At 37.5% G+C, this 27914-nt stretch overlaps 1 protein-coding gene across 3 annotated transcripts; it reads right to left on the reverse strand.

The window, feature by feature from the left end:
* Window positions 1-241: 241 nt before the first annotated feature.
* LOC148626068 (uncharacterized) lies at window positions 242-27551 on the reverse strand. Of its 3 annotated transcripts, none has more exons than XM_088569690.1 (11): window positions 27436-27551; window positions 27159-27199; window positions 24769-24968; window positions 23486-23606; window positions 22978-23074; window positions 21663-21677; window positions 19960-20148; window positions 17654-17808; window positions 16289-16403; window positions 15178-15290; window positions 242-1781 (listed from the first exon to the last, which is right to left on the reverse strand). In XM_088569690.1, the coding sequence occupies exons 2-11, from the start codon at window positions 27171-27173 to the stop codon at window positions 1770-1772; spliced, it is 1032 nt and encodes a 343-aa protein (XP_088425816.1). In that variant the 5' UTR covers window positions 27174-27199; window positions 27436-27551; the 3' UTR covers window positions 242-1769. The 3 variants fall into 3 exon arrangements, with proteins under 3 accessions (XP_088425816.1, XP_088425814.1, XP_088425815.1); XM_088569688.1 differs by lacking the exon at window positions 242-1781 and adding an exon at window positions 12282-12579; XM_088569689.1 differs by lacking the exons at window positions 242-1781; window positions 21663-21677 and adding an exon at window positions 12285-12579.
* Window positions 27552-27914: the final 363 nt, after the last annotated feature.

Raw genomic sequence — 27914 nt, forward strand, 5'->3', positions numbered from 1 at the left:
CCCCAAACCATAGTGGTGCACCGTGTTGGGAAAGATGCCACGTTCCTCCACGTTAAAAAACCCTACTGTGGTATTCTCCCGGAGTAGGAACCATAGGGCTCCGCCACAGGAGGCTAAATTGCCCGACTCTACCCATCTCTCCCTATTTCCAGTGGCAATCAAAATTTGTTAACCCCATTGTCCTTGTGTCCCATCCCATTTTTCATTTCATCATTTCATGTTCATTTTATCATCCACTTCATGTTCATCGCCTGAATATAGCTGAAATATTACTGCTCGGGCGTTAAACCCCAAACAAACAATCTATCCTCCTCTTGAATCGGTTGTACACTGGAAAGACCATTGTCAAAATAAGTTAAATTTTAAAATTAAATTTTCTCTTATTAATCGCAACTTACCGTCGATAGAAATTTCTGTCGCAAGTTAAGCAAATGTAGTCATGACAATTTAAAAATAATTTGCTTTCTCTTCATTTACTAAAGTATAGTATTATTAATTACCTTTAGAGTGATAATGAAGACAGACGTAATTACGTTTATAAAATTCTGGTATTATTGCTTAGATGACGACGAAAATACACGTGAAACCATGGTTATACCAGCGGACAACAGAGGAATATCGTTAAAACCCGCGGAGAAGCATTTCAGTCGCACAGCCATTTTTCATAAATGATGGAACATCGCATTCAACATAGCCTGACATGCGCAGCAGGGGTACTGTGGTGCTTCCTTTTCTATCGAGCCTAATGTACACTCTATCATTATATTCGATTAACAAAACTAATAATACACGTCCATTATATAGGATCGTCACAGTACATTCTATCAGTTTCAATTAGAGTCACGATAATGCGAAGCTTGGTGATTATTTTTTGTTGAAATCAGAAGTCTCATTTCCCGTTACAGGTAACTTACATACAACCTGCAACCCCGGTCTGCAGTGGCGGATCAAGGGGGATTTTTTGGTGGAAAATTTTGTTCATTTCGTGCGAAATTTTGAAAAAAATGTACAAACAACAGTCTGGGATCTCCTCTTTTCAAAATATTTTGATCCGCATCTCACCTGCATTTTGCAAAAAATAAGCAACAGTATAAGGTGCAAAAAAGGAACTGTTAACAAAGCAAACAAACGGACGGTAAGGGGAGATAACTAAATATAACGTGTATTTTTTTATGATATCATTTTCTTTGGATTGTCTTACTTTCTGTTGGTGTATTCGTTAGATTTGTTTCTGTTTTAGTTCCTCTAAAATGGTATACATTGCACAAAGATCTGGAATGAATCCTCGTAAGCTACTAAAAACGAGGACACATAGTTTGTAGTTTTTCTGAAATGTTCCAAATTATGATCAAGGCAACTTCCGTATCTTACAATCGTATCTTTTATATCTGGTAAGTATACGTAATATAGTGTTGATCAACTTGGCGATACGAACTTCTGAACGTTTGAAACTAGCCAAATTTCAAGAGGGTATTTCATATAATTAGACAGTAGTGTTTTCTTTCCAGCTTAGGTCTCACCCTTGGCAGGTGACCCATCAGATATTCACACCTGCTGATGATAATATTCAAATAATCTTCAAGTATTAATTAAGTTATTCTTTGTAACTAGTCATCCAATTTAGTTACAGTCATAATGTTAAAATAACAAGGATCTTTACATGAACTGTTCCACGGCTATCTGATTCGAATGCATCTGATTTCACAGGACAGATTCGTTTGAAACTTGATCAAATGGATGATAATAGCTGCATTGATTCATGAATGTTATCAGTTCCATGTCTAATATGAGGAAGAAAATTCTGTTAAAAATGCTTAGTTGCACAAAAAACAAATCAGAACACTACATTTTAAGAGTGAAGAAATAAAACAGACTTCAAAGAATCTACCCAGTACTAATGTTTAACTGCAATGAAAAGCATTCGCAGATCGTTCTATTGAAGACAGTACGAAATGTGTATCAGACATATGTAAGGCTTTAGGTAGCAGTTTTCGTTGAAGTCAGACAGGAGGTGATTCGTGAATTTCAAAAACACACCGTTTTAACTTTTTATATTTTCAATTCAGAAATAGTTACAGACCAAAAAAACTGGTGATAGGTTGTATAAGGTTGTTGCACTTTTGATATAAAAAAATCATATTTGAAATTGGCACTTTTTCAGAGTTCGCGTTCTTGATTTGATTCATTTAAGTGTCTTTTCTCCAAAGTAAAAAAACTGTATGTAGGATCTATAGTTAGCGTACATAAAAAATATTGGTTACACAAATTTGTTCAGCACCACAAATTACTTACCTCCATTACTGACGTCTGATTTTTTTATGGATAGGTATTTGAATAAATCGTATATAAAATTATATACTATATATTTTGTACAGAGATGGGAGAAAGGGAAATAAATTGAAAAACTAAAAAAACAAAACAAACTAATAATAAAAAACAAAACATAACAAACAAACAAACAAACAAACAAAAAAAAAAAAACCTTCCGCATATAGTACTCATGTAAAGACAGAGGAGTCCAAACATCTAAAATAAATGTTCATATGGATTAGGAGCTCTTGTGTTTTTTTTGTCGTATCCATTCGAAACCAAAGCTACAACACCCTTCATATTAGCAATAGAAATAGCCATAAGAGCCAATCACAAGCCGTCTGAAGTACTGACAAGTCTATTACCATCGTGTTCACTTTTCAAGTTTTGTTTGCCGAAGTGTTTCATCTGACATGGTATAATGGATTCTAGTAAATTACCAGGTCGTACATTTCCTTTCAAATATCCGGAGTTGGGCTCAAAAGCCATCATTCTAACCATTTAATTGCGTTGTAGCTCGTGTTACTGGTTTATAAAGGACGGTAAATGAAAACAACAAAGTGAATAAAAAAGACTAACGAAAACATAATGATCAATCTGCATAGCTTTGATCAATTTATACCATATAAATCAACTTTATTGTTAGTCATTTGCAAGACATTCAGATCTGCACACAATAAAAACAGTTAATTCAGCTATAAAAAGGGCGATAGAGCAGTTACCATTAAGGGCACAAGTAATTTGATATATTTAGCTGAAAAGCCAAATATTTCGTCATTGTAAACCCTTTATTGTCAATAACGTTCGGGTTCTGCTAGATGATTGATTTTAGGTCGTTTATTTTCAATCTGCAAGGTGTCATTAAGTAGCGAAAATGCCAAAAATCTACCGGTTGTAATTGGTCGTTGACACTTCATATGTTTCCCAATTTACAGAAATGAAAAATAATTAGAAAAAGGCGTACGCAGAATTACAATACGTTTTCTTCATGAAATAATGCATACAGATTTGATTGCAATTTATCGCGTATGATGTTAAAGGGTTTCGTGTGATGGCGATAACAATACATATGGGCTGGACTTACAAGTTTTTTATCATTGTTTTAATGACTTTAATAAATACTAATAATGAATTCATTAATATACCTAAAAGACATTTTAATTAACTTTTATATGATTGATTGTTGGGGTTTAACGTCAGAGCAGCAATATTTCAGCTATATTCAGGCGATGGACATGATTTGGATGATAAAGTGAACATGAAGTGATGATGAAATGAAAAATGGGATGGGACACTAGGGTAATAGGGTTGACAAATTTTGCCACTAGAAATAGGGAGGGATGGATAGGGTCGGGCAATTTAGCCTTCTGTGGCGGAGCACAAAGGTCGAATACCACAGCAGGGTCCACGTTGCACCAATTTGGTTTGCAATAATGTTTTCCGTAATATAGCCTGACCAACCCAGCATGTAACACGCCAGGGGTATCTCATTTCACCATTTGGGACACACAACCCAGTTGCTCTGTGGGCAAAGCGCCCTAGCCTCCGGCAAGGGTTCTGAGCACTACTTAGTAGCCTTTTACGACAAACTTAGCGATGCTGCGGGCTATTCTTTTGACACCTGGACCCGCACGGGGCAATTAACTTTTATAAGTACCCTTTAAAATACATACAAAACCAATACCAATTTATATATGTCAATATGTAAGGCTTTACCCATTCAGGGGAAGATCCGGAAATTTTGAAGAGGTAGTTCCAAAAAGGTCCTGGCGAAATTTTGCACGAATTTATGAAAGTTTCCAACAAAAAGGTGGAGAGATCCGACCGCAGAACACAATTTTGGATCCGCCACTGCGCATGCGTTTGATATACTCTATCGGTTCTAACCTGTGTAAATCGGAACGTAAATAAAGCAAAAACCTCTCTAATCCAGATAATATTTAAATGTACATCAGTTAAAATATATTTAGAAAATCAATAAACCAAACACCTGTCTAAACCAACCCAATCTTAAAGTCAAAAAGTGGTTTGGTTTAGCCAGGTTTCACTGTTGTTTTCCCATATGGTTTTGGTTTAAACCTTAATACTGATATTCTTGGAGCAACTTTACAAATACCACACATCGACCGTTGATCAATTGTTTGTTTGTTTGTTTGTTGGGGTTTAACGTCCGAGCAGCAATATTTCAGCTATATTCAGACGATGAACATGAAATGGATGATAAAATGAACATGAAATGAAAAAAAAGGATGGGTCACAAGGATAATAGGGTCGAAAAATGTTGATTGCCACTGGAAAAAGGGGGATGGGTAAGGTCGGGCAATTTAGCCTCTTGTGGCGGAGCGCAAAGGTTCCTACTCCTATCGAATACCACAGCAGGGTTCTTTAACGTGCGAGGATCGTGGCATCTTTCCCAACACGGTGCACCACTATGGTTTGCGGTCAGGTTTTCCGTATTATAGCCTGACAACCCCAGCATGTCACACGCCAGGGGTACCCTATTCCACTACCTGGGGCAGACATCCCAGTTGCTCTGTGGGCAGAGCGCCTAGCCCCCGGCTAGGTTTCTGAGCACTATTTAGTCGCCTTTTACGACAAGCTTAGCGCTGCTGCAGGCCTATTCTTTTAAGACCCGGACCTGCACGGGGCCGTTGATCAATTAAATTAAGATCCAAAATTTGAAAAATATAAACTTTATGACTACGATTCTGCTTACCGAAAGATGAAAAAAAAAAACACAAACAAACAAAAACAAAACAAAAAACAAAAACCAAAAAAAAAAAAACACGTGCATCTTCATAGTATTCACTCAATATAGGGAAATTTCAGTTAATCCTTAAAGGAAGAAAAAAAAAACATTTCAATAATCATTTCAAAATACATTTTTAAAGCAAACTCAAATTCAATGTTTATGCTTATATTAAGAAGGCCAAAATATATTCGTTTTATTTTTTCCGTATCACAATGCCCCCATAACCTCAGATAAAGTTTTTCCACAGACACCTCTCATTAAAATCTAATTATATCACAATATCAATGTGCAAGGAAACTTGTCGAAACTGGACCCTGAATAAACCGAAAACCTATCTAAACCAGATTTTTTGAATTTCATTCGTATCAGTCTAAATGTATTTTTACTTGTGGTATTCGAACGCCTGTTTAAACTGAACAAATTTTACAATCCAAAAGAGGTTCGCTTTAGACAGGTTTCACTGTATGATTTTACAGCTTTAAGCCTCCGATGGCATCTACTCGATTCGTATGATATTGAGAGTTTATACATTATTTGCAATGAAGTTCAATAACTAAACCGATAAGCAGTAAGAAGCATAACTCTTGAGTATTTAGACAATAAAACTGAAATTGTTTGTTAGTTACGAGGTGCAACTACTTCTTATTTTCTTGATGAATTTTTATTTTGGTTGAAAATTTATTTTTCAATAAGTCCCTACATTTTTGTTTAACAAGATGAGATATAATATACTGATCAGTTTATCTCAAGAAAAACATAATACGTATTAAGATTTTTTTCTGCAGTTCTTTTTACACTCTTTGAATTTTGCCATGATAAACGTAAACATGTTGAATTTAATTCCCAAGGCGACTTAGTGTTGACTACATTTGTAAAAATGTGATTCGTGACATGTCTCTATAATACTTACATATAGTCTTAATTATGACATTATAATGTACAAAAAACAGAAATAACAATCATTTTACTGTAAATGTTAGAACTGTATAATTTGCAAAGCATATGTTTGGTCGTACCCTCCACGAGACTCGAACTCGTACCGCTGTGACATCTCTGGTACCTCAGCATGCACAAAGTCCAGGGCCCTAAACCACCCGGCCGCCCCGTGCAGGTCCGGGTGTCAAAAGAATAGGCCTGCAGCAGCGCTAAGCTTGTCGTAAAAGGCGACTAAATAGTGCTCAGAAACCTAGCCGGGGGCTAGGGAGCTCTACCCACAGAGCAACTGGGTTATGTTCCCCGGGTGGTGGAATGGGGTACCCCTGGCGTGTTACATGCTGGGGTTGTCAGGCTATAATACCGAAAACCTGACCGTAAACCATAGTGGTGCACCGTGTTGGGAAAGATGTCAAGTTACTCGCACGTTAAAGAACCCTGCTGTGGTATTTAATAGGAGTAGGAACCTTTGCGCTCCGCCACAGGAGGCTAAATTGCCCGACCTTACCCATCCCTCCCTTTTTCTCGTGTCAATCGAAGTTTGTCGACCCTATTATCCTTGTGTCCCATCCCTTTTTTCATTCCGCCACAGGAGGCTAAATTGCCCGACCCTACCCACCTCTCCCCATTTCCAGTGGCAATTAAATTTGTCGACGCCCATTGTCATTGTGTCTCATCCCTTTTTAATTCCATCATCATGTCATGTTCATTTTATCATCCTTTTCATCTTCATCATCTGAATATAGCGTATTTTTCAGTTTCCATATGACAATGTGTTTTTTTGTTGTCTTCGGGACAATTTTGCTAGACAATGTGATTGATACAAGAAGATTTTCATAATAAATACCAGACAGACATTGCGTACAGTTCGTGTATGCTATAAACGATCATTTTCTTTCACATCGGGGCAGACTTTTGTGGGTACCATTCTTTCGCCCAAATGGCCTGGAATACATTTAACTGTGCATTGCCTTGGCTCAGTAGAAAGGTAATATGCTACATAAATATGTTTGAATATACAGAAGCTTGTTTGAAATAGGGTACTTGGAAAAATTGCCCATTAAGGGCGAACACGAAGAATATATTGAAATCCGAAAATTCCCAATTTTATGAAAACTCGAAAAAAAACTCTCCTGAAATGAGAAGTTATGTTGAATAAATCGACAATCAAAACAATAGTACCCAACATGTCTTTTTTACATGGATTATGTGCTAAAAATTTTAGTTCATATTTAAGTATTCTTTTCATGGCTGGGGGGACCCGTGCAGGTTCGGGTGTCAAAAGAATAGGCCTGCAGCAGCGCTAAGCTTGTCGGAAATGGGACTAAATAGTGCTCAGAAATCTAGCCGAGGGCTAGGAGCTCTGCCCACAGAGCAACTGGGATGTGTGCCCCAGATGGTGGAATTGGGTATTCCTGGCGTGTTGTCAGGCTATAATAGGGAACACCTGAGCGCAAACCATAGTGGTGCACGTGTTGGGAAAGATGCCACGTTCCTCGCACGTTAAAGTACCCTGCTGTGATATTCGATAGGAGTAGGAACCTTCGCGCTCCGCCACAGGAGGCTAAATTGCCCTCCCTTTTTCTAAATTTATCGACCCTATTGTCTTGTGTCTCAGCCCCCCTTTTTTATTTCATCATCATTTTATATCATCCATCTCATGTTCATTATCTGAATATAGATGAAATATTGCTGCTCGGACGTTAAACCCCATCAATCGATGAATCTATTGCGAAACTTAATTTTCTTTGAGGTATTTTCTGGTTATAGGATTATGAACTGAAAATCTGATTGGTATAGTTTGTTTGTTTGGGGTGTAACGTCCGAGCAGCAATATTTCAGCTATATTCAGACGATGAACATGAAATTGACGATAAAATGAAAATGAAATGATGATGAAATTAAAAAGGGATGGGACACAATGACAATGGGGGTCGACAAATTTTGATTACCACTGGAAATGGGGAGAGGTGGGTAGGGTCGGGCAATTTAGCCTCCTGTGCCGGAGCCCTATGGTTCCTACTCCGGGAGAATACCACAGTAGGGTTCTTTAACGTGCGAGGAAAGTTGCATCTTTCCCAACACGGTGCACCACTATGGTTTGCGGTCAGGTTTTCCGTATTATAGCCTGACAACCCCAGCATTTAACACGCCAGGGGTACCCCATTCCATCACCTGGGGCACACATCCCAGTTGCTCTGTGGGCAGAGCGCCCTAGCCACCGGCTAGGGTTCTGAGCACTATTTAGTCGCCTTTTACGACAAGCTTAGCGCTGCTGCAGGCCTATTCATTTAACACCTGGACCTGCACGGGGCTGATTGGTATAGAGTGCTAATAATATTTATAAGAACATATTTTGTTTGCTATCATTTTTCTTTCTTTTTTTGTACCAGGTATAGTGACGAAACTATACTGGGTACTTAAAGAATTGTGCTTGAATATATAGTTGTGTAAAATTGTTTTTAAGTTGTCGAAATGAATAACTATCTCATATAATAGACAAATCCCTAAAATCGTCCAAATCAAAAGACGTTCTATTTTGAGATGTCAACCTTCATTCGGTATAAGTTAAAATTATCCGATTCCATTGTAGATTTGATTTATTTATTGTTTTTACTTTATATTTCCTATAATGAAGTCGTCGATTCGATAATCATCGGAATCCAACTTTTTTTTTTATTTCGTGCATTCGTGTCATTACTATGTTTTCTCATCAAAATGAGAAACATGCCGCTTATGCTCTGTTTCTGAACATTTATCTTGGCTAATGTTTAATCACGGATAGATATTTCATTTTTTACTTCATTTTCAACACTCTTTCCATATGATTTGGCCCCGTGCAGGTCCGGGTTTTAAAAGAATAGATCTGTAGCATCGCTAAGCTTGTCGTAAAGGCGACTAAATAGTGCTCAGAACCCTAGCCGGGGGCTAGGGCGCTCTGCCCACAGACTACTGAGATGCGTGCCCCAGGTGGTGGAATGGGGTACCCCTGGCGTGTTACATGTTGGGGTTGTCAGGCTATTATACGGAAAACCTGACCGCAAACCATAGTGGAGCACCGTGTTGGGAAAAATCCACGTTCCTCGCACGTTGAAGAACCTTACTGTGGTAATCTCCTGGAGTAGGAACCATAGGGCTCTGCCACAGGAGGCTAAATTGCCCGACCCTACCCACCTCTCCCTATTTCCAGTGGCAATCAAAATTTGTCGACCCCATTGTCCTTGTGTCCCACCCTATTTTCATTTCATCATATTTCATGTTTATTTTATCATCAATTTCATGTTCATCATCTGAATATAGCTGAAATATTGCTGCTCGGACGTTAAACCCTAATAAACAAACATCATATGGATTATTGTTTGGAATATTCACCTTGTGCGATGTTTGTTTGTTTGTTTGTTGGGGTCCCCGGCTAGGGTTCTGAGCACTATTTAGTCGCCTTTTACGACAAGCTTAGCCCCGCTGCAGGCCTATTCTTTTAACACCCGGACCTGCACGGGGCCCTTGTGCGATGAGATCATTTGTCGATCAAGAGCAGATGTGTCAGTTTGAAAGCTAAAAATCTGAATGCATGGAGAACTTACTTAGCAATGTTTCGGAAAGATTTGTAGTTTTTCTGGTTACACGGTTTTGTGACTTCAAGTAACCATTTTTAGTTGGTTACTTTAACTTTGGAACCGTAAATCAGAGGGTTAAGCAATTGATCACATTTCAATCCATTTCCGAACAATTTTAGTCGATATTGTCTAGCTTGACAATATCACTTCCTGTTTTACAATTATCTCTTTGTAAACAATCAAACAATTGATTACATTGTATCTTTTGATTTTGGAACTTTGATATGAGTAAAAGTTGGTTTTTACCTAAACACTTCGAAAATGTTCCTGTTGACAGTATGAACTTTATTCGTATACTACGAAGTGTCGGTGAATTGTTTTTGCACGGTTTCTTCTGTAATGTTATTGTCGCTGACCACAAAGTTGGTCGAGAACTTATTTTTATACTCTTGTTTCTTATTACAATGTATTAAGTCACAGAAGCCCCGTGCAGGTCCGGGTGTTAAAAGAATAGGCCTGCAGCAGCGCTAAACTTGTCGTAAAAAGCGACTAAATAGTGCTCAGAACCCTAGCCGGGGGCTAGGGCGCTCTGCCCACAGTGCATCTGGGATGTGTGCCCCAGGTGGTGCAATGGGGTACCCCTGGTGTGTTACATGCTGGGATTGTCAGGCTATACTACGGAAAACCTGACCCTAAACCATAGTTGGGAAAGATGCCACGTTCCTCGCACGTTAAAAAACCCTACCATGGTATTCTCCCGGAGTAGGAACCATAGGGCTCCGCCACAGGAGGCTAAATTGCCCGACCCTATCCACCTCTCCCTATTTCCAGTGGCAATCAAAATTTCTCGACCCCATTGTCCTTGTGTCCCATCCCTTTTTCATTTCATCAATTCATGTTCATTTTATCATCAATTTCATGTTCATCGTCTGAATATAGCTGAAATATTGCTACTCGGACGTTAAACCCCAACAAACAAACTAAACAAACAATTAAGTCACAGACCATGAAGTGGTGGTACCATATTGGTTTTATTACTTTTATTATTTGTTTGTTTTTGTTTGTTGGGGTTTAACGCCCGAGCAGCAATATTTCAGCTATATTCAGCTTTGATATGGTCAACAGGATCCAATACGGAATTACATTGTGGTTGCCGTTTTTTGGACCCTTGTGAATTCCTTTTTACCTACTAATTCTAACAGTACCTCAATAATGAGTGTTTATCTGATGCTAAGGTTGTTATTAGGCACTCTCGTTTTAATGGCTTGTATAAGCACAGTTCGTGTTTACTCTGCTTACAAAGACACTAAGATCCCCAATGTGTTAAATCGCTTTGTAAAATTCTTTACAAGAAGAAAGACACAAACAAATATTATTCATTTAAATGATATCGACGAAAAGTTCGACGGAAAAATCGACACTGATGAAGGTGTGACTTGGAAAAATGTAATATCAACTTTCGATTTTGTAATTTTTTGGATTTATCTGTTTTCTGTCTTTCCCATAACCACAATTTGTTTTTGCTACGTATCATTAAAATAAAATTTATTTTTATTGACTGACTTAAACCCCAGTCACACTATCAAAGTAGAAAAATGAGGGGGAACTGATCGATTTAGAGAACTAATTTGAAGAAAAAATCAATGATGATTCCAAATGCTTACCGTTTTGCGTATGGAATAATACGTTAATGGTTTGAAAAACCTGTGAACAAAATTATAGTTGAATTATTCAATTGGTTTAATATTGAATAATGGAGATATAATATGTTTACTTCAATTTCTGAGTATAAGAAATACCTATTAAACAATGAACGCAATACCGGAAATCGAATCAAATTACTTTCAGAATTTAAATTACGTTTGCTGCTTATGAGAAATAGACTGATATTAAATTCCAACTTAATGCAGAAATAAAGTGCACGTCAAATTAGTGCTTTGAAAACCGTCTGACGTCGAACGTAATCAAAGGAACCATGATTCGATAAGAAATCGGAAGAATGTAAAAAAAGTATAAAAAAAAAATACAGGGACAACAGAGAACATGAAAAAAACAAAAAAGTAACTCGGACCCCACCAAAAACTGTGAGCACCGTTAGGGTAAAGGTCTTCTGAATTTTTGGTTGGCCTCAGGTCACGAACAGTCAAAAATATTTCCAGTTTGTGTGCTGTGAATGAGCATTTGTTTTGTTCAGATCTATTTCATGGAGGTTTGGGTATTAAAAGTCCATATCATTTTCTTGGTTTTGTCAAATTAAACATTTACATTTGGTTTCATTATGTAAATAAATTATCTACTAAGCTGTACCTGATTTGAAATGTTTCTGATGCGTTATGACGCGCCCCGTGCAGGTCCGGGTGTTAAAAGAATAGGCCTGCAGCAGCGCTAAGCTTGTCGTATAAGGCGACCAAATAGTGCTCAGAAACCTAGCCGGGGGCTAGGCGCTCTGCCCACAGAGCAACTGGGATGTGTGCCCCAGGTGGTGGAATGGGGTACCCCTGGCGTGTTACATGCTGGGGTTGTCAGGCTATAATACGGAAAACCTGACCGCAAACCATAGTGGTGCACCGTGTTGGGAAAGATGCCACGTTCCTCGCACGTTAAAGAACCCTGCTGTAGTATTCGATAGAAGTAGGAACCTTTGCGCTCCGCCACAGGAGGCTAAATTGCCCGACCTTACCCACCCCCCCTTTTTCCAGTGGCAATCAAAATTTGGAGGTATAAATGTGTCTGAAATCAAAATCGGAATGAAAAGGTAGGGAATGCACGTTTGGGACACCGAAGACAATATACTAATAAAGCTCTTTATCGCATTTATATTACACAGCTCAAATTCAAGTAGTAAATGTACGCATAAATGTTTATCAAAATATACAGTAAAGTTAAATCAGATATCTTCATCATGTTTTACATTTATTTACATAATCATTAACGTTTTTATTCAAAAACAATATTGTAAATTTTTTTGTAAATACAAACATGTAAATTTGCAGTCTCTTCTTAACAGGAGGCTGCTGCACCCTTAGCCTGAAAGTAGTAGAAATATTATATTAAGATGAAAGATCATGTGTATTTCATTTTTACATTTATGAAAGGAAGTCAACAAAACTCAGTCTGATTTATAGCGGACAAACAAACAGCATCAAACACCACCACCACCAACAACAAACAGCATCAACCTCCAACAACAACAAACAAAACAAATATAATAATACATAACAGTAAAAAAAACCTTTCCGTTTTTTATTCGGATAATGCCATTTGTTACGAGGACTTTCCCTTTGACTATTCCTTATAGATACTGTCTACATTTTATCAGTTCGGTAATGTGGTAATATTGTTACTACCTTTCATTAACACGAGAAAAAAGGTAATCTTAATGCGGTTACCTATGTTCTAATCAAAAACACGTCTAACAATAAACCAAAGGGCAAAAACTGAGTACTTTTGATATCTACAATGCGGCTTATTAAACATGCATACGTAGTATGTTAAAATTAAGTCAATTCTGAAAATTTTGTTTCATTCTTCTTATTAATATTCTGGCGAGGAAGTTAAAAAAAAAAGGAATAACAAATTGTTTTTTCCTTAATAAAGAATATTTTAGTCCTTGATTTTTAGAGATTCAAGAAAAAATGGGGAATATGGTCATACAAATCAGTTTCGGTGTTAACATATTGAAAAAAAGCTATTACTGATTTTTACCACAAATTAGAATATCATGTCCCAGACTAACATCCAAATACTATGGCCCCGTGCAGGTCCGGGTGTCAAAAGAATAGTCCTGCAGCAGCGCTAAGCTTGTCGTAAAAGGCGACTAACTAGTGCTCAGAAACCTAGCCGGGGCTAGGCGCTCTGCCCACAGAGCAGCTGGGATGTGTGCCCTAGGTGGTCGAATGGGGTACCCCTGGTGTATTACATGCTGGGGTTGTCAGGCTATAATACGGAAAACCTGACCGCAAATCATAGTGGTGCACCGTGTTGGGAAAGATGCCACTTTCCTCGCACGTTAAAAAACCCTACTATACTATTTTCCCGGAATAGGAACCATAGGGCTCCGCCACATGAGGCTAAATTGCCCGATCCTACCCACCTCTCCCTATTTCCAGTGGTAATCTATATTTTTCGACCCTATTATCCTTGTGTCCCATCCCATTTTTCATTTCATCATCATTTCATGTTCATTTTATCATCCACTTCATGTTCATCGCCTGAATATAGCTGAATTATTGCTGCTCGGGCGTTAAACCCCAACAATCAATCAATCATGTTCATCGCCTGAATATAACTGAAATATTGCTGCTCGCGCGTTAAACCCCAACAAACAAACAAACTAAATTGTCCGACTGTACCCATCCCTCCCTTTTATCTTGCGGCCATCAAAATTTGTAGACCCTATTATCTTTGTGTCCCATCCCTTTTTTTTCATTTCATCATCATTATTTCATGTTCATCGCCTGAATATAGCTGAAATATTGCTGCTCGGGCGTTAAACCTCAACAATCAACCAAATACTATGATAAGGTTTTATAAGGGAAATCAAGGGAACCAGGATTCGAACGAAAAACAAAAGCATGTAATCCAACAATAACGACTAAACAAGGGATAAAGACAAGCACAACAAAGAAATGGAAATAACCAAAAATTACACGTACAAAAATAAGTAAGGAGGTTGGATAAAAGAATCATTGATTGTTGGGGTTTAACGTCCAAGCAGCAATATTTCAGCTATATTCAGACAATGAACATGAAATGATGATGAAAAAAATGGGATCGGACACAAGGATAAAAGGGTCGACAATTTTTGATTGCCACAAGAAAAAAGAAAGGGATGAATAGTGTCGGGCAATTTAGCCTCCTGTGGCGGAGCGCAAAGGTTCCTACTCCTATCGAATACTACAGCAGAGTTCTTAAACGTGCGAGGAACGTGACATCTTTCCCAACACGGTGCACCACAATGGTTTGCGGTCAGGTTTTCCGTATTATAGCCTGACAACTCCAGCATGTAAACGCCAGGGGTACCCCATTCCACCATCGGGGGCACATCCCCCTATTTCCAGTGGCAATTTAAATTTCTCGATCCCATTGTCCTTGTCTTCCATCCTATTTTTCATTTAATCATCATTATATCATCCACTCCATGTTCATCGCCTGAATATAGCTGAAATATTGCTGCTTAGGCGTTAAATCCCAACAAAAACTGTGGGCGGAGCGCCTAACCCCCGCCTAGGTTTCTGAGCACTATTTAGTCGCCTTTTACGTCAAGCTTAGCGCTGCTGCAGGCCTATTCTTTTGACACCCGGACCTGCACTGGGCGGTTAAAGGAATGAAATACTTATCGGTTAACCCTTTTCGAATGATTTTTTTTGCAATTTTTGTTCCTAAAGTTTGCGCGTAATAAGTACCTTAGAAATTTTCCAGCCAATGCTGGGGAGAGAACCCAACATTGTAGGGGACCATCACATATACTAACCTATCAATATATTAGTCCAATGACGTCATATTTTATCTTATAATATAGTTTTACAGGTCTGTTTGTGTACGAAACTGCAACCGTATCTACTATAAACGAGTTCGTTTTCGAACGTTATCTACCATATAAATTGTTCTACGTAGGTTACTTACCATAGGAATCATTTCAAACTTGCATCCATTGTTGTACGTAGCAGGTAATGAAATCTCGTTGAAAGAATGTTTTTCCATTTTTAGTTTCCTGCCCTGCCATGTAATGTAATAGTCTAAAAAAAGTAATATTCAATTTGGTTAAATGGAGAAAAGAAAATGATCGTACAACAACTGTGAGGTATTTACGGACAGTACAATTTAGTTAAAGCTATGAGTATTAAACTTGTTCAATAGTCACGAAGGAAATTCTTAAACACTACTATACTTTTTCTCTTTCAGGCCAAAAAAAAATAATGTCTGTTTCCTGCTTCCCTACATACCATAGGATTTTTGTGCCTACACAAAACATTTTATGGCTATTTTGGCTCAAGAACCGTTTAAATCTTGATTGTTTCCTAATTACTTCAATGCGAAATGTTTTGGACAATTAATTACTTTCCCTACATACCCTATTGTTATCTTGCTGGTAGCAGAAAACAAGACTTATTTCAAATACTTTATCTTGTCAGGTGATTATCATTGTTCAAATATCGGAAAAAAATATCAGTAGTAGGATAATTGAAATACGTCAAAATCCCAAAACATGGCATGCATGTGAACACGAGATACAAATACGATCTACAAACAGATTACTAATGAAAACTGAATATAAGGAAAACAAGACGTCAGTTGAAGACCTAATGCACTAATAATATGAACTCCCGCAAAAAAAAACCAAAAAAAAAAAAAAAAAAAAAAAACGGAAATAACAACAGGTGCTCAGGAAGGGTAATCACGTCCTGCTCCAGCAACAGTATCCGTGAAATTGGATATAATCAGGTAATAGTCTAGCAAAAATAATACAGCTTCGGGACACAAGTCACAAATGGGTCCCGTCAAAAATAATTCAAACTAGGGCGAAATCAATTCAACAAAGTATCATGATGCAAACAAACGAAATTGATTTTTAGCCTTATTTTTTTTCGAAATTGCAAAAACTGATACCTGCTGATATGCTCATATTGCAGAATCCGCAAAAAAAGCAACCGCGAAAAATTAGTTATTAAGTTTATAGTAAATAATGCGGAAACAGCCACACAGATCATAAGTTGTACAAAGAAGATAAACATACTCTCATATATCAACGACTCAAACAGGTAGTCTCCATTTGATGTTTTGATGAATTTAAAGAATCTGGGATCCGCCAAATTAGACTTGTCCAGGTCGAGCTCAAATGATTTGAATGACTGGAAGAAAATAGGAAAGAATACATTGCAAACAAATTTATGAAGTACCATTCTGTGTAAGAATCAGACAATTGGTGGCACATCATATTTCTCAATTTGGTCTTTTTTGCCTCAAATACATTCAACACATCTACAAAACAACTGAACAGCTATTTTAATTTATCCTGAAGCATCAGTGATGTAGATATTTTTTGACTGTGTCACACCATATACAAATGCCTGATTCTTAGATGGAGAAGTACTTAATAAAAAAATAAAATCGAATTCAAAGAATTACAAATGTATTGAGTATTTGTTTGTTTGTTTGTTTGTTGGGGTTTAACATCCGAGCAGCAATATTTCAGTTATATTCAGACAATGAACATGAAATGAAAAAAAGGATGGGACACAAGGACAATAGGGTCGACAAACTTTGATTGCCACTGGAAAAAGGGGGGATGGGTAAGGTCGGGCAATTTAGCCTGTGGCGGAGCGCAAAGGTTCCTACTCCTATCGAATACCACAGCAGGGTTCTTTAACGTGCGAGGAACGTGGCATCTTTCTCAAAACGGTGCACCACTATGGTTTGCGGTCAGGTTTTCCGTATTATAGCCTGACAACCCCAGCATGTAACACGTCAGGGGCACACATCCCAGTTGCTCTGTGGGCTAGGTTTCTGAGCACTATTTAGTCGCCTTATACGACAAGCTTAGTGCTGCTGCAGGCCGATTCTTTTAACACCCGGACCTGCACGGGGCCAAATGTATTGAGTAAAATTCGCTAAAACGACTCAGGCGAAATTATTTATGTTAATCTGAAAATACACGTAAGTAAACGCGAACGAATAAAACAACAACAAATCATAAAACTTAAGTGTAAGTGTTTGGAAGAATCATGTAATGGGAAAGATCGGCAACATGCAGGTCAAAAACCCACCGATCTGGCAATGTAATCTTACTCAAGGATAATTTCTCTATTTGAACTCTGGATCTTTGGATTAGTTCAGAAATATTTCAATAGAAGAATGTAACGAAAATAAGGTTTTGACAGACTTATCTGACTTTAAAGTGTACTTAAATGAAATCATAACTCAATTTACCAAAATGATACTGAAAATCTTGTTTATTTTGTTTGAATAGTCAAAATACGCTTACAAAACAGTGTTTCTTTCATATCGTGTAACAACCACTGCCTGATGCTTACAGACTGACACTGAATTGTAAATAAATGTTTTAGGACTATAATGTTCGTATCGTCTAGAATAAACTTACCAATAGCCCTATTGTTTCACAGTTCTTCGCTGTAATGTAAGGCCTATGGTCCTGGACTTTTTTACACGATCTAATAGCGCCAATGAAAATACTGTCTACGTCTGTTCTTTGTACACCCTTTTCAAGACAGTTAAATGTGTAACAGTCGAATTCGTCTATAAAGAAATAAGTAACTAAGTGACTTTAACTTCATTTTATAACTATATTATTGTCTTTCCTTATATCTACATTGTTGTCTTTCCTTATTTGTGCGCCCCGTGCAGGTCCGGGTGTCAATAGAATAGGCCCGCAGCAGCCCTGAGCTTGTCGTTGAAGGCGGGGGTCAGGGCGCTCTGCCCACAAAGCAACTGGGTTGAGTTCCCCAGGCATTCTACTTGCTGGGGTCGTCAGGCCGAAAACGTAAACTTGACCGCAAACCATAGTGGTGCAACGTGTTGGGAAAGATGCCACGTTCCTCGCACGTTGAATAACCCTTCTGTAGTATTCTATCGGAGTAGGAGCCTTTGCGCTCCGTCACAGGATTCTACCCATCTCTCCCCATTTCCAAGTCGTCCCAATCCAATTTGTCAGCTCATCATTTCATGTTAATTTCATCATCATAAAAGGCGACTGACTAGCGCTGAGAAACCTAGTCGGGGGCTAGGCGCTCTGCCCACAAAGGCACTGGGACTGGGTACCCCTGGCGTGTTACATGCTGGGGTTGTCAGGCTATAATACGAGAAACCTGACCGCAAACCATAGTGGTGCACCGTGTTGGGAAAGATGCCACGTTCCTCGCAGGTTAAAGAACCATGCTGTGGTATTCTTTCGGAGTAGGAACCTATGCGCTCCGCCACAGGAGGCTAAATTTCCCGACCCTACCCATCCATCCTTTTCTTTTAGTGGCAATCAAAATTTGTCGACCCTGTTATCCTTGTGTCCTATCCCTTGTTTCATTTCATCATCATTCATGTTCATCGCCTGAATATAGCTGCTCGGGCGTTAAACCCCAACAATTAATCAATCAACAAACGAACAATTTAAGTCAATCTGGGGACAAAATCGTTAGCATGACAAAAAACATTATTTTAATCGTGGAATGGGATAGAATTGGTTCTTTTTCTCGAACAAGAGTGTGTAAATAATCGATTATATATATATATATATATATATATATAGAAGGGTCTGAAAAATTCCCAACGATGTTAGAACTGTCAAATTTGCGAAGCAAATTTTTGTCGTTCCCTCCGCGGGACTCGAACTCGTACCGCTGTGACATCTATGGCAACACCGCCTGCACTAACTCCAGCGCCCTAGACCACTCGGCCAGCTAAGCTATATATATATTAATTAATTACGAATTCGAAGTTTAGATTAAAAAATCTTTGTACCAGTTTCAATATATTGTTGACTTATATAAACTGAACAATTCTCAAACCAAACAATTCCTGTACACTTCTTCCGTAGTCGTTGTTTTTCCGACCCGTGCAGGTCCGGGTGTCAAAAGAATAGGCCTGCAGCAGCGCTAAGCTTGCCGTAAAAGGCGACTAAATAGTGTTCAGAACCTTAGCCGGGGGGCTAGGGAGCTCTGTCCACAGAGAAACTGGGATGTGTGCCCCAGGTGGTGGAATGGGGTTGTCAGGCTATAATACGGAAAACCTGACCGCAAACCATAGTGGTGCACCGTGTTGGGAAAGATGCCACGTTCTTCGCACGTTATAAAACCCTGCTGTGGTATTCTCCCGGAGTAGGAACCATATGGCTCCGCCACAGGACTCTAAATTGCCCGACCCTACCCTACTCTCCCTATTTCCAGTGGCAATCAAAATTTCTCCACTCCATTATCATTGTGTCCCATCCCATTTTTCATTTCATCATTTCATGTTCATTTTATCATCCACTTCATGTTCATCGCCTGAATATTGCTGCTCGGACGTTAAACCCCAACAAACAAAACAAACGTTGTTTTTTCTATGACAGACAACCCATTACAGTAAGGTGCATGCGAATGTAAAATAGTCAATAGCAATCAAGTATAGTTCAGAGGGTCATTGATTTAATAAATCCGACATTTTGTATGCACATCTTCGTATGACAATAAATAGCCATATAACGGAGTTTTCAGTGTGATTAATACACTTAAATATATGTGGTTAATTGGCACATTTTATGCAGAATACACTTTATTGTAATTCAACACTTTTGGTTGTAAAACGGAAGAATTATTTTCTTTCATTAACTATTGCATTTACTTAGTAATCTTAGTGATGTTAATGATATTCAATTTAAAATACCCGATATTTATTGGTGTGGAAAAAAGTACTTACAATAATCTTTTTCAATTTCTGATATTGGTTCCACAGTGAGCTTTTCTTTATCATCTACCCTTAGAAAGCAGTTTGTCCGAGAGCCATGCCTTATCTTGCATTGGATGACATCTTTGAATTTAACACAAATTATGTTCGGGTGATACATTATTCTTTTAATCATGCTCCTTATTTCTGTTAATATCCCACCTATTAAAAGATATTTAAATTAGTTTGAGAATAGTAATTAGAGACATAATCGAATATGGGAATAATCTACAAATTAAGAAGTTTACCGATCTTAAATGTAAGGAAACAGGAGGATCACGAGGGGCCTGAATCGCTCATGATTGATTGATTGTTGGGGTTTAACGTGCGAGCAGCAATATTTCAGCTATATTCAGACGATGAACATGAAATGATGATGAAATGAAAAATGGGATGGGACACAAGGACAGTAGGGTCGACAAATTTTGATTGCCACTAGAAAAAGGGAGGGATGGGTAAGGTCGGGCAACTTAGTATCCTGTAGCGGAGCGCAAAGGTTCCTACTCCTATCGAATACTACAGCAGGGTTCTTTAACGTGCGAGGAACGTGGCATCTTTCCCAACACGGTGCACCACAATGGTTTGCAGTCAGGTTTTCCGTATTATAGCCTGACAACCCCAGTATGTAATACGCCAGGGGTACCCCATTCCACCACCTGGGGCACACATCCCAGTTGCTCTGTGGTCAGAGCGCCTAGCCCCCGGCTAGGTTTCTGAGCACTATTTAGTCGCCTTTTACGACAAGCTTAGCGCTGCTGCAGGCCTATTCTTTTGACACCCGGACCTACACGGGGTCTGAATCGCTCAACTGTTTGTTTGTTTGTTTGTTGGGGTTCAACGTCCCGACCTTACCCATCCCCCTTTTTCTATTGGGAATCAATATTTGTCGACCCTAGTTATCCTTGTGTCCCATCCTTTTTTTCATTTCATCATCATTTCATGTTCATTTTATCATCCATTTCATGTTCATCGTCTGCATATAGCTGAAATATTGCTGCTCGGACGTTAAACCCCAACCCAACAAACAAACATTTTTATCCAAGATTTTCATCAAGAGTGATATGAGGCCATGTTTACTTCATGTATATAAACCAATTATCGTTGAAATGAAAGCATATAAAAATTAGCGGCAAAATGCTGCCCAGAACGACCTATCATCATCACCATTCAACATAAAACACCTAGTTTCTTAAAAGATGGAATCTGAGCAACTGGTGAAAATGGTTGATTGATTGCTTATTGGGGTTTAACGCCCGAGCAGCAATATTTCAGCTATATTCAGGCGATGATCGACAACATGAAGCATTTCGATTTCGGTAAAGTGCAAATGTTAGATATACTTAACTGGCATTACAGGTAGCTTATGGTGCTCTTTCAAATTAATCAAATGGTCATAATTCTAATTATTTAAAGCATCTCAGAAATGACTTTTCATTTGGCATATTTAATTGTGCACGGAATGGTTGGCGATGGAAAATGGTTATGTAGCTGGTTAGTTTTAGAAATATAAATATAGTGCGATAATTTCATAGTTCTTTGTTACCAGATTTTGAATGACGAATGTTTTTTTTTTTTCAAACTAAAGGCCCTTCGTGATTCCGTTATGAATCTGTTTATAAAGCTCATCAGTGACCGTGTGTGCTAAAGCTGAAGCTAAATTAACCCAAAATACTCACCATCGGTATCTATATCTATTTAAAAAGTCATTTATACAACACCAATCGTCTAAAATATCATTTCAATATATATCATCGAGGCTGTGGTTTGGTAATCTGAAGTGTTGACTCACTGGGAGTGAAGGCTTTTTTGTTAGGTCGCAAAAGGTGACAAAGGTGCAAATGTTGCAACCAAATGCACCACTCGTCATCATTCACCAACAGTCACGGGGAAACGCTACAAAATATTTTGTAACGTGCACTGCAAGAATGCTAATGTAATATATTTGTTGCACTGTCCTATCTGTGGCCTTTAATATGTTGGTGAATCTAAACAGCCTTTTCAGAAGCGCTTGAACGGATACAGAAGCAACCTAACAAAAAAGCCTTCACTCCCATCGAGTCAACACTTCAGATAACCAAACCACTGCCTCGATGATTTCAACAAAATGAAAATATTCATCGTGGAACAGAACACGGTCCGGAGCGATCTATAGAGAGTGAAGCGAGAGGGATTTTGGATAAAAGAACTCCGTGTTTTACAACAAGAAATATTAAGTTCTTCCTATTTTGTAGTTTCTTATTACAGTGTTTGTAAATATTTTTAGTTTTATAGTTGTGTTCAAGGTCAACACACAGCATGTGTCTATAAGCTTTTAGTAATAAATAGTGCTTCATTTCTTTTGTGATAACTTGAGATTTATAAAGCTTTTCAACTAATGTTTTTACATTGTTTTCATTTTTTGTGTCACATCGGCCTTTACTTCTACTTTCAGTTCATTTTTTAATTCATTTGCATATTCCTCTCTATTTAAAATAACTGAATTCCCAGAGAAAGGTGGGTACACCACCGAAACGTTGGAAACATGTGTTGGAGTTTCTATGTATTCCAATAGAACATTTAGACTTTATATGAATCTTATCCGTTTGGATTAGTGATAATACTATGGAAACAAACAGTCATGTGTGAAAACAGTTTTAAGCTGGCTGAAAAGAAGATCCGATTTGAAAGTAATTTGTCATTTCTACAAGAATGTAAACAAACTGGATTACTTCCTAAAGGATTTAAATTGAGATGGACATTAAATTTAGAATGCCAAACAGAACACACTAAAAAAGATTGGGACAATTTTGAATGACGCATCCAGGGAAGCAGTAAATCCAAAACCAACATTGAACTTTGAGAAAGGAAGTATTTGTGATATGAAATGGGTAAACATTTTTTAAAACAAAATTTGCCGTGTGCAACCCACTACCTGTTTTCATTTTGCCTGGACACCCTCTTAAATGTTAAACTGTTCTTTAATTTGTATATGATAATAGCTTGCTAATATACCTCTTGGAAGAAACCCTGTAGGTATGCATCCTCTTTCTAGAGTTATGGATATCAAGTAGGTCTGATCATAACCAGTGCGTGTCTGTCTATTAATTGTCTAAATATAATAAATAACGAGTAAGGTAATTTACGATAATTTACAAGAGTGGCGGATCCGATCCAGAAACGGGGTGCTAGAGGTTGGCACCCTCTTTTCATTGGAACATTTGTCATTTTCATGTGTAAATTGACAATAAATGACAAATAATGTCCACCACTCTTTTTCGCTGGCACCCCTCCTTTTCGAAGTGACTGGATCCGCCCTGTACAAAATCACGTGTTGTAGTATAATATATGATTTACAACGGGATTAAACATATGTTGTAATGGTCACAAATAAAGTATAAGTACGCATACTTTTTTTTACATTATAGCCTTTTAAATGGTTTACTTTTAAACTCGGTGACAAGAATTGTCATCCAATTGATAACTCGAGTAATTTACTGATGAATTAGCATTATATACGAACCAATGAAACGGTTTTCTTCGTTTCAGTTGTATAGAAGATGTATTTCAAAGCCTGGAGAACAATCCAATGATTCCATTCGTTCACACTATGTTGATCAATGGCCAACAGACGATCTCCATCACTTAGAAAAAATATAATGGAACGAATCTAATAAAAAAATCAGACCTATCTATTGTTCTATAAAGTCACTGCATGTAGGACCTAACAACTCTCCTTCTATTTTCTGTTCAGATGACCTTCCTGATTAGTCAATCAAATTTCAACATTTAGGATTTTGACAGCATTATTCAAAGAAAAAAAAAAGAGAATTCTGAAAAGGTCATCTGAACAGAAAGTAGAGTAGACTGTTGTTTGATTCTACATACAGTGACTGTATGAAACAATTTTCAGGTCTAATTTTGATTAGATTGTAATAAAACAAGTCTACTTTCAGCTGTTAGAATGCAAGAGTTAGACGGCCTTAACTCACAGGTTTACCACATACGTTAACTATAAATTACAATTAACTGTATATCAATGATTAATATATCCAACCAAATTTAATCCTCAATGTCTTTCTTCTTTTTAGCTTTTTGAAAATATCATTTTATTTCGATCCAGCTCCTAACCATTATTGACACTTAAGTAGTAGTCATTGTAAGAATCATACATATTCTGTAAAATGTGATACACCTAAAGAGAGGCTACATATTGTTATTAAGTTGCTTTATTGGTGTTTATAATAAATTGTAAAATTATTCATCCCAACCTGTCTGCTCTTAGGAGAGAATCCGCATTTAAAATCCAACAGTTTCTATTGTATTTTAGTGTCATTTACAGAGTTATCTGCCTTAATACTGAATTTTACAGTACATTCTATATAATTTATATTTTTTAAAAGCACAGGTTATATGAAAAACCACATGTAAATTTTTTACTACAACATTTTAAACAAAACATATGTAAGCTTTCCAACCATGATTCAAATTATGGATGATTCTTAGCCGGAGTACTAATTAATACTTGTTGAGAATGACGTCATCATAACAGTAAACAATACAAATCAACCTTTGACCTTATAAGCGCGAAGAGTGCGATTTCAGTCTGACAAGAATTTAACCTGTAATACAGAGTAATGATCTTTAATAGGTTCGTATCTTTAATATAATCTGTTTATACTTAAATCTTATAGTTTTGCAAGATTATGAAGAAAAATAAATCTTCGTTCATGTAAAATTACGACTTTCTTAAAAAAATCAATATATTCAACTTCGTCCTCCTACACCGGTCTGATATTATGTTACCATAGTGCAAGGTCTGGACATTCATTGATTCTCTCTTTCCTTTCTACAAAATGCCCCTCTTCACATGACCTTAATCTATACCCAATGTCAAGGACTTCATTCCTCTCAATCTGATGGTCTTCAACAGCTTGTAAGTTTAGTTTTATCTTGGATATCAAACATCCATCTACAGTTGAACTTTCTTGACAGTCTGGAAAATCCTTACAAACAAAATATATAAATTTAGGATAATAGATATTACTTTTTGTACAATTTCAATCTAATTACCATTTTTTTTTATCGTGTCTTATATTTGGTTATATACTTACAGCCTCAGCGGTGACAGTTTCTAACGACTAATGTTATTTCCATCAACAAATCGTTAAAAACACCGCTATAACAGCTTCGCAAAAAAAAAAGAAAAAAAAAGAGACGATTTAAGGCGTGTAACAGTAGTTAGATGCTTCGTTTCATTTATTTTCGACATCGTATGTTCAGAGAACAACACTTTCGAAAGAATATGAAGATCAGTAAAACTAATCTACTTCGAATACTGCCCCGAGCTGGTCCGGGTGTCAAAAGAATAGGCCTGCAGCAGCGCTAAGCGTTTCGTAAAAAGCGACTATATAGTGCTCAGGAACCTAGCCGGGGGCTAGGCGCTCTGCCCACAAAGCAACTGGGATGTGTGCCCCATGTGGTGGAATGGTGTATCCCTTGCATGTTACATGCTGGAGTTGTCAGGCTATAATACGGACAACCTGACCACTAACCATAGTGGTGCACCGTGTTGGAAAAGATGTCGCGTTCCTCGCACGTTAAAGAACCCTGCTGCCTGCTGTGTTATTCGATAGGAGTAGGAACCTTTACGCTCCCCCACAGGAGGCTAAATTACCCGACCTTGCCCGTCCCCCTATTTCTGGTGGCAATCAAGGTTTGTCGACCCTTTTATCCTTGTGTGCTATCCTTTTTTTCATTTTATCATCCATTTCTATTCATCGTCTGAATATAACTGAAATATGGCTGCTAGGACGTTAAACCCCAACAAACTTCGAATATTGAATGACAACTATATTACGTTGTCGGTTTCACTGAACTAGCATCGTCAAGAAAAAAATACTATAAATACATTAAAGATAATTTGGGATATAAATAAGTGTTAAACACTGTTTTTGAGGGTTTATTAATGTATACAGTCGGAACAATGAGATGCATAAAATAACACTTGTATTCGTAATGTTGAGATAAATTAACTACTCGATTTGGGGACTTCGACGTATTATTCTTGATAATGGGCGTCTCTTGGGTTTTGTTACTAAATTTTTTCCAATATTATTTGTTAGTTAAAAGTGAAACCATATTGCTATATTGCGTGAGTAAAAAGTAATCTTTTCCATATGAATTTAAGTTTTGATATTGAAAATACCAACTTGAAGTTGAATTCTAGAGTAACGTAGTCGATAGAATGACTGTTTAATAAGTCGATGACTGGACAAAAATCGACATAAAATCGACCTTTTGCACAGAGCCCTTATGTAATGTGTATTAAAAGTAAATTTTTCATTTAACAAGTAATGGCAACTTAACCTTTATCAACCTTTCAGCACATTTTCCAGCTTGATTTGTTTGTTGGAGTTTAACGGCCGAGCAGCATTATTTCTGATATATACTGGCGATGAACATGAAGTGGATAATAAAATGAACATGAAATGATGATAAAATGAAAAATGGGATGGGACACAAGGACAACGGGGTCGAGAAATTTTGATTGCCACTGGACATAGGGAGAGGTGGGTAGAGTCGGGTAATTTAGCCTCCTGTGGCGGAGCCCTATGGTTCCTACTCCGGGAGAATACCACAGTAGGGTTTTTTAACGTGCGAGGAACGTGGGATCTTTCCCAACACGGTGCACCACTATGGTTTGCGGTCAGGTTTTCCGTATTATAGCCTGACAACCCCAAGATGTAACACGCCAGGGGTACCCAACCCAGTTGCTCTGTGGACAGAGCGCCTTATCCCCCGGCTAAGGTTCTGAGCACTATTTAGTCGCCTTTTACTACAAGCATAGCGCTGCTGCAGGCCTATTTTTTTAACACCCGGACCTGCACGGGGCTTTCCAGCTTGAAAAGCATATTTTCAAGTTGACATATTCCTATCACATTGATCCCTTACGAATTTAACTACCAAGGTTGATTGAAGGGATTGTTCCGTTAAGTAAGGTTCAAAATGTATTGAAACTGATGTAAAGGGACGTCAAATGAAATCTGGTGTGGGCGGATCATCAGATAACGCATGGTTCCGTTTAGACAGGGTTCATTATGCATGTAAATTATTTTTATACCTATTTTTACTATAATATGTTAAGCCCGGTAAGTTACATCCAAGTAATTTACTAAATTAGTACTATTACTTACAGGTGAAAAATCCATTTCTCTTGTTGATTAATATGATCTGTCTAAAATAAGTTACGATAGAAATGTGTATAAATTGAGGTTAAACTGATACTAGCGTTTCTTTTTTGACTAAAATCCTGTGAAGTTAAATGCTGTAATGTTATGATAACTGACATTTAATTTACTAAATACATTTCATACATTTAATGTTTAATGACGATTTAAGTTAATGAACCTGCCTATTTTAATTGAAAAATCTGATCGTCTTTTTATTAACACATAGTGTATTACGTCTTACCTGAATCCTCCGGTTTTCCAAATTAATCTATTATTTGACAAATTCAACAGTTTAAAGATTCAAGAACAATAAAATAGGGAAATGTGCATAAAAGTTATGTTTCCTTCCGCGTAACATGATACATGTTTGAATCAATATTAATTCTATTTTCGACCAACCTTAACTTAACTTACTTCATTTAAACCAAACTTAAGTTTCTTTTGCACGAATATATGACGAATTGATCAGTGAAATAGGATCGAATTAAACGTTCTGGTATGGTTAAGGAAATGCACAAGTTCATTCGGATTTCCTTTCGATTTGATTTCGTTTTGCTGTTCGTATTCGTATTAATCATTCAAAGAACATTGCAGTTCGTGATTTCGTTAAAGAATAAAATGATCGAATAGTCCAAATTGTCAATTTGAACGTTACATTCGATCGTTTTGTCGTTATTAAAACGCTTCCTAATCGTATAGTTCGTTCAACCTCCACTATCA

Source organism: Perna viridis, chromosome 2 (genome assembly GCF_037379345.1).
Source record: "Perna viridis isolate PV_CMFRI_1.1 ecotype Kerala chromosome 2, ASM3737934v1, whole genome shotgun sequence".
Lineage (NCBI taxonomy): Eukaryota > Metazoa > Mollusca > Bivalvia > Mytilida > Mytilidae > Perna > Perna viridis.

Bases quoted from the DNA above. Each gene is read 5' to 3' on its own strand.
- LOC148626068 (XM_088569688.1), bottom strand. The intron at 23,075-23,485 runs GTTCGTATATAA...TATTATATTTAG, and splicing joins CGAAGAAAACCGTTTCATTG to ACAATTAATAGACAGACACG. The intron at 15,291-16,288 runs GTATGTTTATCT...TACTTTTTTTAG, and splicing joins TGAGTCGTTGATATATGAGA to ACTATTACATTACATGGCAG.